This window comes from Scylla paramamosain, chromosome 7 (assembly GCF_035594125.1).
Source record: "Scylla paramamosain isolate STU-SP2022 chromosome 7, ASM3559412v1, whole genome shotgun sequence".
Taxonomy (NCBI): Eukaryota; Metazoa; Arthropoda; class Malacostraca; order Decapoda; family Portunidae; genus Scylla; species Scylla paramamosain.
In genome coordinates this window covers 3,375,001-3,389,607 of record NC_087157.1, presented here as the reverse complement: position 1 = coordinate 3,389,607, position 14,607 = coordinate 3,375,001, and the positions used below count along the sequence as shown (strand labels likewise).

Sequence of the window (14,607 nt, the reverse complement as noted above, 5' to 3'; positions counted from 1 at the left end):
GAAACTGAATACTTTAGCGATAACTCGACACACAGAGGGACTGGTCGCTATCTCCCACACCTCACTCTGGCAAGGTGCGCTATTCAAATGAGCTTCCGAGATAGTGACGTAACGAATATTCACTACTGGTTGGCTAGACATAGTGCACTGCAAGGTACGAGTTTACTCAAAATTCTTGCGGACATTTCACACAAGCAGACAAGCGGACTAACATGCTGCTGCTGGGGGATCCAATTCAAGGGCGTCATGGGTCACTTGTCAGCACAGTAAAAGGTTCCTTACGGTAGAAACCACGTCAGCAACACCACCGGTAGCATATAAGAATGAATGTCATTATATATACTACTATTATTACTTTTATAGCCATGACAAACACAGCTACTGCATTTACAGTTACTTCTACTACCATAACACTACTACTACTACTACTACTACTACTACTACTACCATCACCATCATCCCGAAACATTACATACCACTGGATATTTTACTGCTACTATTACCAATACAAACGCTGTTACTACTAGTACATCGACGGCTATCACTGCTCCTAGTTTCATCACCACAAACATTACTATTACTTCTGCTACTATTATCCGTGCTAACCCCAGAGGCACGGCACACCAACTAGCACAAACATAATAATTTCGCACCAACGGTAATAGTCACATCTTCTTCGACTCCAAGGTGAAACAATATTCCTTTCAAATGCGTCTTTCCCCAACAAGGTTCAAGGGAGGCCGCTCACAGCCCAGGTCAGGTAAACAAGGTAAGCAACACCCAATTAAAGATCAGCCACTCCACGTTAGGTAAATGAAGGAAGATTACACCGTGTTACAGCAAACGATAATGAATCTTTTTTTAATTATGTTAACCTTTACTCGGCCTCTACTTGTGCAGGTAACAAAACAAAAAGGCAGGTAAGGCAAAGCAAGACAAGGAAGGGAAGGAAGGGGAAGGGAAGGGAGGAAGAATTCAATTTACGGTCAGGATAATTATATATTTCCTCTTCCCTCCACAAATTGTACACACGCAAGGCCTCCTCAGCTAAACCAACCAGCCAACAAGCCAGCCAGCCGATCAGAAAGCCAGCCAGCCGAACAACCAGTCGATCAGTTAACCAGACAACCAGTAATTCACTCTTCCAGTTACACGCACACACGCACACACACACACACACACACACACACACACACACACCTCTCAGACACAACACACCAGCATGTAGCAAATATGTGCACCTCCTTCCCTTACCGTCCCTTCCTTTCCCCGCCCAGGCAATGCAATGCAGCGACGCCCACCAAACACGACCATAAACAAAACAAGCACGTGAAACAGCGTAGGAATCTGAAGCATCAAGACAGTGCTTCCTTCGGCGTGACGGAGAGTCGACCCTCCGCTTCGCCAAGCATGTAGCGAGCGCCCCTTCTGCCCAGGCCCGTCCCTCCCCCTTGCCACGGCGCCCCCACTGAGGCTATCAGCTGACCTTTCACTCGCTACACTCGGACAGCAAAGGTGGTCGAGTGGCATTAGGCGGCGCGTCTCTGCTCGCCTCGAGGGGACAAGGAGGGGAGGGAAGAGGAGGGGAAAGATTGGTAAGAGGGAAGTGGTGTTAGGAGAGGGAAATTATGACTTAAGGGAGGCTGGGAGGGAAGGGTTACACGCTGAGGGAAGGAGGGAGGAGTGAGGGGGAGGCGAAGGATAGAAGGAAAATTATGATTCAGGGAAGGGGAATGGTAAGATGTGTGAGAGGAAGGGGATAGGGAAAAGGGAGGTGTACTGACGACTTCTCTCTTCCCTCCCCTTTCTCTATTCCCCTCCTCCCTCTCTCCCCCCTTCTCCCTAAATCCTCGGCAAGTCCCGTTTTTGAGCGGGAAACTGGGATCGATTACAAAACAGTTTTTTTTTTTTTTCCACCCGTGTGGTTTATTATTAGAGCGTTTAGCAGCGAGGACTTGCTCTTATTTTTATTATTATTATGATTACATATTGGTGTATGTCAGAGGGCAACATTCTCTCTCTCTCTCTCTCTCTCTCTCTCTCTCTCTCTCTCTCTCTCTCTCTCTCTCTCTCTCTCTCTCTCTCTCTCTCTCTCTGTGTGTGTGTGTGTGTGTGTGTGTGTGTGTGTGTGTGTTCGCGCGCGAGTAGTACAAGGTAGTGTATGTTACCCATTCAGGTGAAAAGGGGAATACCCAACTGATCTAGTACCTGAAGTCAGTAAAGTGGCGGAGGGAGGGGGAGGGTAAGACCTTTGCTGCTACTGTCTGAAGAAGAGGAGGAGGAGAAGAGAGGGAAGGAGGGAAGCAGGGGAGGAGGGACAGGATAAATTTATTACTCCACTGGTCGCCGCACTAGATCGTCAAGCGAGTTTTGGGCTGTCTTATATGGCGGTGTCTGCGGCGGTGGTCACTCGGGGGCAGTAACAGTGGTCGCCGCCAAGGCTGAGGTGTCACACGCGGTGCCCATGTGATCGTGCGGCGGGCTGAGGGACACGGAGGGCGAGGGGGGCGAGTAGATTAAGAGGTGTTCATGTGATCGGGTGTAGTGGTAGCAATAATGGGCGTGGTCTGCTGGAGGAGGAGGAGGAGGAGGAGGAGGAGGAGGAGGAGGAGGAGGAGGAGGAGGAGGATATACATTTTTGAGTAGGTGCAAATGGAGACACAGAACTGGAAGGGACAAAAAAAAAAAAAAAAGAAAGAGAGGGAGAAAAACATATTATGAGTGCTAAATACCTATCATACCTCACCACACACACACACACACCTGAACGCGCACCTTCTACACACTTCATTGAGCTTCACGCATATTTATGGTAACAATAATTCGCCACGAGGGAGCGACAGGCGGGAGACTTAAGGTGTGTTAAGTTTATGGACTTCATTCAGCAACATTTCTGGCCGCACTTCCACTATTTTCAAAAGGCTGTAGTTGAAGTTACACAGGTTTTTAAAGATATTTTGATAGTTCTAGAGACAGATTAACAACATTTCAACATTATTAGCAGGAGAAACACTCTAGAGAACCGGCTAATCATCTTTGTGGGCTTTGAAAACAGAGTGGTGGTGATGGCAAAATGTGTCTGGATAAGGTTCTAAGGAGCAACAGATGAATGCCTCGCCTCGCATCAGCAGGTGGTGTATGGGGCGTGACAACCTGCTTAGATATGCCTTCCTGATTCCCTGTCCGCCTCTCACTTTGCGGGTTTATTTGGTCGTCTGCTAACTTTGCCGCCTTATCTTACACTGTTAAATCTATACTTCATCTTTTACTGGTCGTTTGTTTATCTTTTTTTTTTTTTGGTAACTAATTTCTGCTTTTTATTTTTTTCCTAGCTTCGTGATGATGTTTATGTATGCTTTCGTAATTTATTTTAAGATTTATGTTTACGTTTATTATCAACTCTCATAAAATGGGCTGGAATATGAATTACCTGATTCTCCACAAACGTTCCATGATGACATTTATATATACTACTTTGAGAATCCCATTTCACGCTTACGTTTACAGCTGACATTATCCTTCACCGCATACAGCTTATGAAATTGGCAATATTATTATACAGCTCATAATTTGGGTCATAAAGCAAGGTGAAGTACCAGTCGAGTCTAGAGAGACGACTGCCTTTCATGACACGCAACTTATGAAAACGGGTGATATGATTATGTGGCTCATTATGGAGGTCATGAGGCAAGGTGAAGTACAGGTAATTTCCAACAGAAGGGGCCGAGGACGTCTGCGTAATTATGAGTTCGCTAGACTTTCCTTCGGGCGGCAAAAGGAAGCTGCAGGAGGAGGGAGAACACGCACTGCGGGAGATGTGGGAGTGAGAAGCAAACAGCAGAGGCCCTTTGGTGTGCTCAAGGGATCATGACTTTCAGGAGAATGCTTTATGCTAACAGACCGAGTGATTGTATTGACCTTGTAGCCAATGGTGGTGTACTTACTGACTGACTGAATGCAAGAAGAGAAAGTTGCATGCAAAGGAAAATCTTATGCTTATATTTACTCTTCTTGCGGATGTTTGCTGACTCATTCACTGCCTGACTGATTGAGTGACTGGCTGACTGACTGTTTGACTGACTGGCTGTTTGACTGGCTGGCTGACTGTTTGATTGAGTGAATGTTTAACTGACTGGCTGGCTGACTGACTGAATGACTAGTTGACCGATTAACAGACTGTTTGACTGACTGACTGACTGAATGAATGAATGAATGACTAAAAGCGAGGTTGACTTACTAAATGACTGAATGAATAAATGAATCCATGAATGACTGAATAACTCAATGGACGTATTCACTGACTTACTGAGTGAATGAATGAATGAATGAATGTATGAATGAACGAATGGCGGACTGAATAACTGAACGGCTGCCTGGAAGAACACGTTAAGGCAAAGTGAAAAATAACCGCTCATATCTCCTTCTCTTACAGACACTAACCAAAAAATCACCAACTCAAGTTACGTATCAAGTCACCATAACCGCTAGGGACGTGACTGCCCTTAAAAAGAAGACGAGAGAGAGAAAAAAAATAAATAAAACACAAACACACACACACACACACACACACACACACACACACACACACACACACACACACACACACACACATCACAACCGCCACGCCACCACCATCACGTCACCACCTCACTACTTCACTAATCTTACATCACTACCACTAGGGAAAGAAATACGAGGAAAAGCAAGGGAAAAGGGAGGAAAACACATGATTCTTTCACCCCCACATCTTGGTAACAACCTCGGGTACAGAGAAAACGGGGAGACGGTGTCAGAATGCGCGACGGACGAGAGAAAAAAAAAGAAAAAGAAAAAAAGAAAAAAAGCAGCAGCCAGGGCGAGCAAGGTAAGGGCCGGCCAGCAGGAGGAGACAGGTTCCGAGGCTACAAGGTCATCCTGTGTGTGTGTGTGTGTGTGTGTGTGTGTGTGTGTGTGTGTGTGTGTGTGTGTGTGTGTGTGTGTGTGTGTGTGTGTGTGTGTGTGTGTGTGTGACGGGTATCGTGACTGAAGGCTCGGGAATGTTAGTAATGGTGATGGTGATGCTGTTGGCTGGTGATAGCTGTTGTTGTTGTTGTTGTTGTTGTGTGTGTGTGTGTGTGTGTGTGTGTGTGTGTGTGTGTGTGTGTGTGTGTGTGTGTGTGTGTGTGACGGGTATCGTGACTGAAGGCTCGGGAATGTTAGTAATGGTGATGGTGATGCTGTTGGCTGGTGATAGCTGTTGTTGTTGTTGTTGTTGTGTGTGTGTGTGTGTGTGTGTGTGTGTGGCGGTGGCGGTGGTGGTGGTGGTGGTGGTGGTGGTGGTGGTGGTGGCGGCGGCGGCGGCAGCAGCGACATCAATGAAAAAGTTGATTATACAACTGGGCGACCACGACTCCGTTACAAGCAAAACACACACACACACACACACACACACACACACACACACACACACACACACACACACACACACACACACTTGCCCATGACGGTTAATGGTATCTTGCCGACATTTGATTTGCTTTCGATAATCAACAGGAGGAGGAGGAGGAGGAGGAGGAGGAGGAGGAGGAGGAGGAGGAGGAGGAGGAGGACGACTAAGAGGACAATGCCAACAATAAGAAAAGCAAGAACGAGAGAGAGAGAGAGAGAGAGAGAGAGAGAGAGAGAGAGAGAGAGAGAGAGAGAGAGAGAGAGAGAGAGAGAGAGAGAGAGAGAGAGAGAGAGAGCAAACACCTTCCAAATTAAATCAAACACGTCATTTCTTCAGTCCCTTCCACTTCATATCTTACCCTCGTCCTCGTCCTCCTCCTCCTCCTCCTCCTCCTCCATCACCCTCTCACCTCCTCACCCAAACAGCCTCTCCCTGACCCCTCACCTAATGACCCACTCACCCCCACCTGTTGACTCACCCACCCACCACCCACCCCCTAACCTGACGACTTCCCAGCCTCCCCTCAGAGATGACCGCGTGTTTGGTGTTTATTTCAAGCTTCCCTGTGGTGATTCTCCGTAAGAGTCAACATCGGTGTGTCTGGAGGAGGAGGACAGGCGGCGGCTGTGGCTTTGTTTGTTGTCTGAGGCGGGAGGGCTGGCTGGCTGGCTGGCGGGAATGTGCAGAGGCAAGGAGGGTCAGGTTAACAGTTATGTACGTAGGTGAACACCATTCTAATTAGTGTCTGAATGTTTGGATCATTAGTCTTGGTATTTGTACTGGACTTGTTAAGGATGAAGGGAATCCGAGGAGCTTATTTTCATTCTTAACAAGTTTGAGGTTTCCTAAGAGCAGTTTTCTTTCCATATACACATTAGTATATATATATATTAGGTAGGAGCTTAAGTTTATTCATGTATGCACATCATGAAAAACCGACAAAGATGACAAAAAAATATATCTAAAAAGATTTTAAAGTGAACAAAATATTCAAAGTGCCGTGCAGGGTGAATGTGTGGGAAAGCAGAGTGTATGCATAAAAGATTTTTTGAGAGTTCGAATAATTCTGAATTGTGTAAAATTCAAATTTAGTCAAAATGTTAAGCTGGGTAAAAATATGATTTTTGTGGATTTATAAAAGTTTGTGTATTCACGAATCTTTTTTTTTTGTGTGTGTGTGTGCGTGTGTGTCCCGCACTTATACAGGAAAAGTCCCGTTATATTAAAATAATAACAATAATGATAATAATAACATAATAATAATAATAATAATAATAATAATAATAATAATAATAATAATAATAATAAAAACAATAATAATAATAATTATTATATTACTATTTTTATAATTATTGTCACCATCATAATTACAATCAATATTATTATTTTCGTAAACCCATGTATAGTCACTGAAGTCAACACAACAAAACACCACAACAATAAAATGGATCAGATTATCTTGATACTGTAGTTTACTACCGAAAGGGCCGGTAACTGGCATTGCCTTGGCGATACCTGCGGGTAATGGACACCTGGGCGGGAGTGACGGCGGGAACACAGTACACCTGAGCTTAATTGAGGCTGGGTGTCTGCAATATGGTGTTGCTAAACCCTATCTTGCCCCGGAGAGAGCCTGGCTGGACTGTGCCGTTTTCACACAAAGGGTTGCCGAGCTCGATGATGAAATTAATCCCTGACAAGAGGCGCCTGACACAAGACTGGAAAATTAAAGGTGAACATGCAGGCAGGTAACCAAGGCTGCGCTGCGTGACTCCAATTTACATGCACCGCCGCCTGCGTGTTACAAGAAGCGTCCCCTCAGCGTTAGGAAACCAAGGAGGAATTGTTCAGGTTTTATACACATATGGCTAATTTGACACAACTCACGTCCGTCTCACTCTAAATGACGATCTTTTATTTTAACGTGGCAATTAACATTATATTGTTAAATGTTACATGTTCGTCGTCACCGCCGCACTTTTCCCTGAGAGCGATTCAGTTAAGAGGATGGACGTGACAGTTATTGCAATACGATAGGTGAAATAAAGAGCGAGGTTGACGTCACGTATAATAGCGAAATATACTTTGCTAATTACCAGAAAAAAAAAGTTATGATAGGAAGAATGAAGAGAGACGTCAACAATATATACAAAAGCGAAATATTGATTGTTGATTACCATAAAGAAAACTTTCGCTAAAAAATAAAAAAAGAGTGATTGTAAAATTTCATCCATACATACTCATATATACAAGAGCACCTAATTTTTAAGTATAGAAAATATAACACAGTGACATCATGGATTGTCCTTTTACGTGAGTCTCTAGTCCTAAATAACTTTACGCACAATAGGTACATTAAGGATACCTGTAATGGAGAGCTACCTTTTATGGACGTCTTGCAATTACCCTGATATTTTTTTTTCATATGTAAACTCAATCAAGTCATTAGTTCCACCTGGAAAGTAAAATCCATTCGCTGATAAACATGAAACTTTTTTTTCTTACAATATTGATTTTCACATACAAGGTAATCTCATTAAGTCCAATGCATTTTGTATAAGGAACAGTTTATAATGTCACTGTATAACACCTTAAAGGCCGAGAGGAGTTATGTACAAGTATTCAAGGTGGCAGTAAAGTTATTTCAATATATTTTACTGTGAAGGTTCCATTCAACGTGAAATCTTGGGTGTATAAGTAAAACTGCCACAAATCTCTTATTGGAAAAAAGTAAAAGGTAAACGAATAAATGGATGAAATAAATAAAAGAAAAGAAACTATATACAACCTTCTCTTAACAGTTTTGTTGTTGCTATATATATTTTTTTTTTTCTTCTTAACTGTATCGCGTGGAAATACTACCCAAAACTGATGTGTACAGCGAATCCTGAGTCAGGCGCTGCGAGTACGAGTATGAGCGACAGGATGGCTTGCGGCGCCTCCACCCTGACATGACATTTCTGATCCTCTCGTTTTTGTCCGTCACAGCTCTGGGCGGCGCGGCTACGTCCTTTCCGTATGTCAAGCCACTGCAGACCATTGCTTCAACACACTTCTGTCTTCATTTCCACGGCGACACTCGCGTCATTTTGTAGAGCCGCGTTTTCCAGTGGTGTTGGCCAATGGAGTGTGTGATCTTTCGACCGCATGAAGGTTTAAATAAAGGAATCGCATCGTATCGTTTTTCTATATTATTTCGTACTGTATGACGTTTAAGTGAGATTCCTCAGTTACTTTTTTTTTCCCCGTTCTCCTTGCAATATTTAGTCTTATGAAATCTTGAATACTAAAAAGAAAACGCGTGTAATCGAGTTTTATGCGGTGCTGCGGGCAAGGACGATATCTGGATACCTGGGCGCCCTAATAAGCACAGGTGGAGCCTTGTGTGGCGTGGTGCGAGGCGTCCCGAAGTAAAATATATTACACCAACATGATGGATTTGAGAAGTGGAACAACTACCCTCTCTAGAAAAAAAAAAGAAAAAAAATGAAATAGATAAACGGAGAGGTACACAGGCACGCGGGATGAGCACGGGAAAGATAATAAGAAGAAAATACTTATCGTCCACAGAGACAAAAAATATCAAGACGGCACATTTGAAGGACGCAACAAGGACCCTCCCTCTAAGAAAAAAAGGAGAAAAAACAAACAGAAAATAGGTAAGTAGACACAGGTAGGTGGGTCAGGTGTGCAAAAGGTAACGAAAGGAAAGTCCAGAAGGCATCGTCCAGAAAAGAAAACTACACCATGATAACAAATTTGAGAGATGGAACAATAAACACACACACACACACACACACATACACACAAAAGAAAAAAAAAACAAAGTAGGTACATACATACGCAAATAAATAGATTAATAACTATGAAAAGGATAATGGCAGGGAAGGGTATGTGAAGGAAGGGCATGGCTAAAAACAGGGCGTGGCTGGGAAAGGAAGGAATAGGAGGAGGAGACAGAAGAGGAGAAAAGGTACAAAAAAAAAAAAAAAAAAGGTAAGTAGGGTAGTTACAGGTGCTGAATAGGGCAGGCAAGACTCACCCTCCGCCCCTCACTAGCCATCCCTATCTTTCTCCTCCTCCTCCTCCTCCTTCATGTACTTGTCCGTCAGGCGAGGTAAGGGACGGCAAAAACTGGTTCTCATTCCAGTACTCGCCGGGGAGACCCAAGGAGCCCCCAGCAACAAGCAAGGATGAAGGGGGTAGTTCTGAAGGGGTAGCTTTGAGGTGGGGAAGGGTTGACGGAGCAGGAGGAGGAGAAGCGGCGCGTGGTGGCTGGTGGATGGGACTGAAAAATTAGTTATTGAAAAGGGAAAGGGTTGAGAGAGGGTTGGGGTTACTTTAAGAAGGAAGAGATTAAGGTTTGGAATGAGAGAGAGAGAGAGAGAGAGAGAGAGAGAGAGAGAGAGAGAGAGAGAGAGAGAGAGAGAGAGAGAGAGAGAGAGAGAGAGAGAGTATGTGATAGTGAATGCAACATTATGCGGGTAACCACACTACACACACACACACACACACACACACACACACACACACACACACACACACACACTGTATAAAAACGATGGCAGTAAAATTGGTGCAAAAATCATCCCCACAAGGTCGCATTCTTCCACACACACAGACACACAGACACAGACACACACACTCACGCACACACATACACACACACGTGACCTTAAAAACAGTCTCACTTTTTATCGAATGTAAAAATATCAAGAAAATGAGTAGCGAGATATTTTTTTTTAGTATCCTTAGTGACCAGTATTCTCCTCCACTTTGTACTACTACTACTACTACTACTAGTGCTAATGCTGCTACAATTACAACTACTCTTTCTTATTTCTATTTCTTTATGACGTTTTTTAGCAATTTTTTTTACCCACACACTCGAGATAGCATCGGATAAAGAAACATAACAAAAAAAGGGGAAAAAAATACCTCAAGGAATTTTACAGTCCCTCCCAATATACTCCGCCGTTTATTTTTTTTTTTCCTTCCGTACATAAGTCTTTTGTACCTCTTAGCACCTCCAAGGCTGTCAGTGGTTCTATATATCGATAACTCACCCACCAATCCCACCAACCTCTAAGGACACCATTTGAATTTTATCTCGTGTACCCCCAAATGTTGCGACTCGGGCCACTTCTTGCACTGTCCCTCATATAATGTTTAATGTGATCTCTGCAGCGTCTGTGTGTGACTTGCTATTTTATGTCTCATTGTTTTCTCGTCCCGTTTAGTTATTTTACGATAGTCTTCTGCAACACGACAACAAAACAACAACAAAACAATAACAACAACAACAACAACAACAACAACAACAACAACAACAACTACTACTACTACTACTACTACTATTACTACTACTACTACTACTACTACTACTACTACTACTACTACTACCACTAACACAACCACCACTGCTGCTATCAACATTATTCTTCACAATTATCATTTATTACTACTACTACTACAACTACTACTACTACTACTACTACTACTACTACTACTACTGCAACTACTGCTACTGCTACTGCTGCTGCTGCTGCTGCTTCTGCTGCTGCTGCCACTACACATATCGTGCCCAGAATATTTCCCTCTCGCCAATTCCCAGCAAAACACAATACAAAACCAAACCAGACGCGCCTCCAAACACCACGTAAGACAAGTCGCCAGCCAAAGGTTTTCCACGTAACAAGTAAAAGGACACGACCATGGAGTGAATGACGAGGACACAGTGAAGAAGGTAAAAAAAAAAAAATATATATATATAAGTAAACTAAAAACGAAAAAAACCGAAAGAGGAAAGAACAAGGCAGCGATACCACCACCACCACCACCATTACTACCACCATCATCACAACCTTCTCAGTCACACACACCGCAGCGCCGTAAGTGAAATGTCAGCAGAACCTTGGCCAGATAAACGTTGCTATTACAATCCGTTCTTTTTAGGACTAGAAAAACTCAAGGCACAGATAAATAAGTAAATAAACAGATGCATATAGACAAACACAAACTGCCAACGCCCGCACGCCCGCACGCCCTCGGGATAAAACTGTAGTGTGTAGAGTTACAAGTTTCCGAAAGTGGTATGTGTGTGAGGTGAGTGTTGCTGTGTTGCTGTGTTTGCGTGTGCTGAGTGTTGAGTGTGAGAGGTGAAGGTGAGGTTTTAAAATGATGCCTAAGTGTGTGTGTGTGTGTGTGTGTGTGTGTGTGTGTGTGTGTGTGTGTGTGTGTGTGTGTGTGTGTGTGTGTGTGTGTGTGTGTGTGTGTGTGTGTGTGAGTGTGTGTGTGTAGAGATGTTTTGTGGCGAGATAGCTGTGATGTCAACCAAACTGTATATTGTTTTTCTATATGAGTCAGGAAGGAACATGTTCAAGCAGAAAATGGAATGAAGCCAGATAGATCAGCAGTCTTTGTTTTCCACTTTTGCCACAGAAATCTACGGCGACAACGCTCAATTTTTAACTAGAGATTTATAAGTATCACCGCGAAAAAAAATAAAATAAATAATAAAAAAAAACTACACAAATTTTAACAAAACTAAATAACAACGGCGGTCATAGGAGTGCGCTGCTTCTCCTGGTAAGTGGCGTCCGGTGGCAGCATCAAGTCACGAATTCACATCCTACACAATCTACGAGTGACAAAAAAATCCTTCTCTTGTAGCTCATCCTCCTCCTTCTCCTCCTCCTCCTCCTCCTAGTCTTTTTTCTTTTCTCTTCTCTTACTTCTCCTACCTCTAATACTTCTCCCGGTAAGATGAGTCCGCGGAAACTCGAAATGACAACCAATAAATCAGGAACTCACAGCTTTTACAGTTCTAGGGTTAAATATAAAGCCTCCTGAACCTCTTATCATTCCCCTTTCTCCTTCTGCTCCCCCTTATCTTTCTTCTTCCTTCTCCTCCTCCATGTACTAATACAGGTACAATCACTACAACTGCAACTTATAATACAGCACGTACCTCTTGAGGAAGTTGGTGTATTCTGCCTGCCGTATGAGACAGGTTCGCATCATGATGGTCTGGAAACACTTGCGGTCGATGGCGTAGAGTTTGCATGATGTGGCGGCTGTGGGAAGGTGAGGCAGGGAGGCGGTGAGGTAGGGCAGTGACGGTGTGTGTGTGTGTGTGTGTGTGAACAGCCTGCAGCTATCTATTAGTGGGTACGTAGGTTCATGAATGTGTGTGTGTGTGTGTGTGTGTGTGTGTGTGTGTGTGTGTGTGTGTGTGTGTGTGTGTGTGTGTGTGTGTGTGTGTGTGTGTGTGTGTGTGTGTGTGTGTGTGTGTGTGTGTGTGTGTGTGTGTGTGTGTGTGTGTGTGTGTGTGTGTATGTGTAACTCACCACACAACACATACTCAGCCGCCATTAAGTATGTGAGTGAGTGAGGCAAGGAGTGTGTGGTGAGAGGATGTAAACTCTAACTCAGGGATCAGCTGTTTTCTACTGAGGTTTACTAAAGTACACAGTCAATCTGGATCAAGGGTCTGGGAACTTTTTTTTTTATACGTATATTACACTACTATGTATCTGAGTAAAAATATATCATCCCTAAAGCTATCATTTAAGTTTTTTTTTTTGTGTGTTTTATGAATGAAGTTATTACATTCAAATCCTGTTAAAATTGTGTATAGTACTGAGTTCGTTTTTAATAATTTTACGGAGGCTTCACTTTCCTTAAATCTTTATCTTTATTTATCTATTTGTTTGTTCGATTTTTTTATTTACTTATTGATTAACTATTTTGTTTCCAAAGCTGAGGTAGTCCATCTTGGTCCGCGACACCTGGACTAGATAATTATGAGTCTTTTATGAGCTTCTGGTAAACCTAAACAAACGGTTAAGCAAAATTATCTGCACAATTCATATGGTTGATCACTCAGAAAACTATGATTAACTTGGATGAATTAAAAGAAAAGATCTTAAACATTTTTACCTAAGTTTATACCTTTACATTAAGATGCAAAACTGAAGGAACCGTCGTGCCGAGACATGTAGTTAAGTAAAATGTTTAGTGGTCCCGGTCTTGGCACAAAAAGGAAGTAAATAAATACATAAACAAACAAGAGAAAAAAACTGAATATACTATAGAGACTCAACACACTACAAAAAGTTCTACACTGTTGAAATACTGTGCTAATGTATGAGTGTCACATGTGAATAAATTAACATCAAAACCACACATTACGTAATTACATAACCTAAGAACATGACAAAACAATATAAGAAAACAAACAAAACATGAACAAAACATAATAAAAGCGGAAGCACAAGCAGACATAAGCATCCCCATCACCACCATACATAAGCACCACGGGCGTCACCAAAGCCGTCACCACAGCCGTCACCAGCAGCAGCCAAACACGTACCTTTGATGGTGGCTGTTCGCTTGCAGTTGTACAAGATGGCCAGCTCTCCGAAGACCTTGCCGGGGGACATGTAGCAAAGCACCTTCCCTTCCTTGCTGACCTCCACGCGGCCCTCTGGAGAGAGACACGGGGAGCCCCAGTCAGAAGGAGCTCTTAACACCTCGTCCCCCTCGACCCTCATACATACACACACACACACTTAAGTTAACCCAACACTACACAGCATAACCTACTCATCCCTCTCCTTGCACATAACCTCTCATCCCTCTCCTTTCCAGTTACATAATTCCCTCTCCCTCTCTCCCACATTCACCTAACCCAACACAATCCAGCTCAACATCGCCTAATTCTCTACCACTATTCCTATCCTTTCCAGTTATATAATTTCTTCACCCCCTCCAACTTCCCTCTCCCTTCTCTCCCCCCCTCTCTCTCTCCCTCCCTCACTCCACGCACGAAGCAATCCACGAGGTGCTGAGTGGAAAACGACATCAAGAGGCTCACTAACAGCATGACAAGGAAAGCTGTGGTGTGGTTAATGTGCCGACCCAAGATTTTCCCCACCACTCACAACACTCAAGTAGCACATGGTCATTTATTTATTTACCTCTCCCTCTCTCCCCCTCTCTCTCTCTCTTTCCGTGTCGCGCCGAGGATATTTCTGCCATAAGTCTTCCTGCTACGTGAGGCGCCCATTGGTGTGATTGGAATGCGCTTGTGATTTATCTTTGTGTGTGAGTGAGAGGAGAGAGAGAGAGAGAGAGAGAGAGAGAGAGAGAGAGAGAGAGAGAGAGAGAGAGAGAGA

The 14,607-nt window shown here is 43.5% G+C and overlaps 1 protein-coding gene across 2 annotated transcripts in view; it reads right to left on the bottom strand.

The window, feature by feature from the left end:
* Positions 1-14,607, bottom strand: part of LOC135101916 (cGMP-dependent protein kinase, isozyme 2 forms cD5/T2-like) — a 51,052-nt gene that overhangs the window by 21,109 nt on the left and 15,336 nt on the right. The window contains exons 2-3 of one of the 2 annotated variants that reach the window (XM_064006275.1): positions 13,803-13,962; positions 12,399-12,504 (exon numbers count right to left, since the gene is read on the bottom strand). In XM_064006275.1, the coding sequence (XP_063862345.1) occupies positions 12,399-12,504; positions 13,803-13,872 (176 nt within the window). In that variant the 5' untranslated portion in view covers positions 13,873-13,962. Of the gene's footprint in view, positions 1-12,398; positions 12,505-13,802; positions 13,972-14,607 lie in introns of both variants that reach the window. The other variant, XM_064006276.1, reaches the window with a different exon arrangement.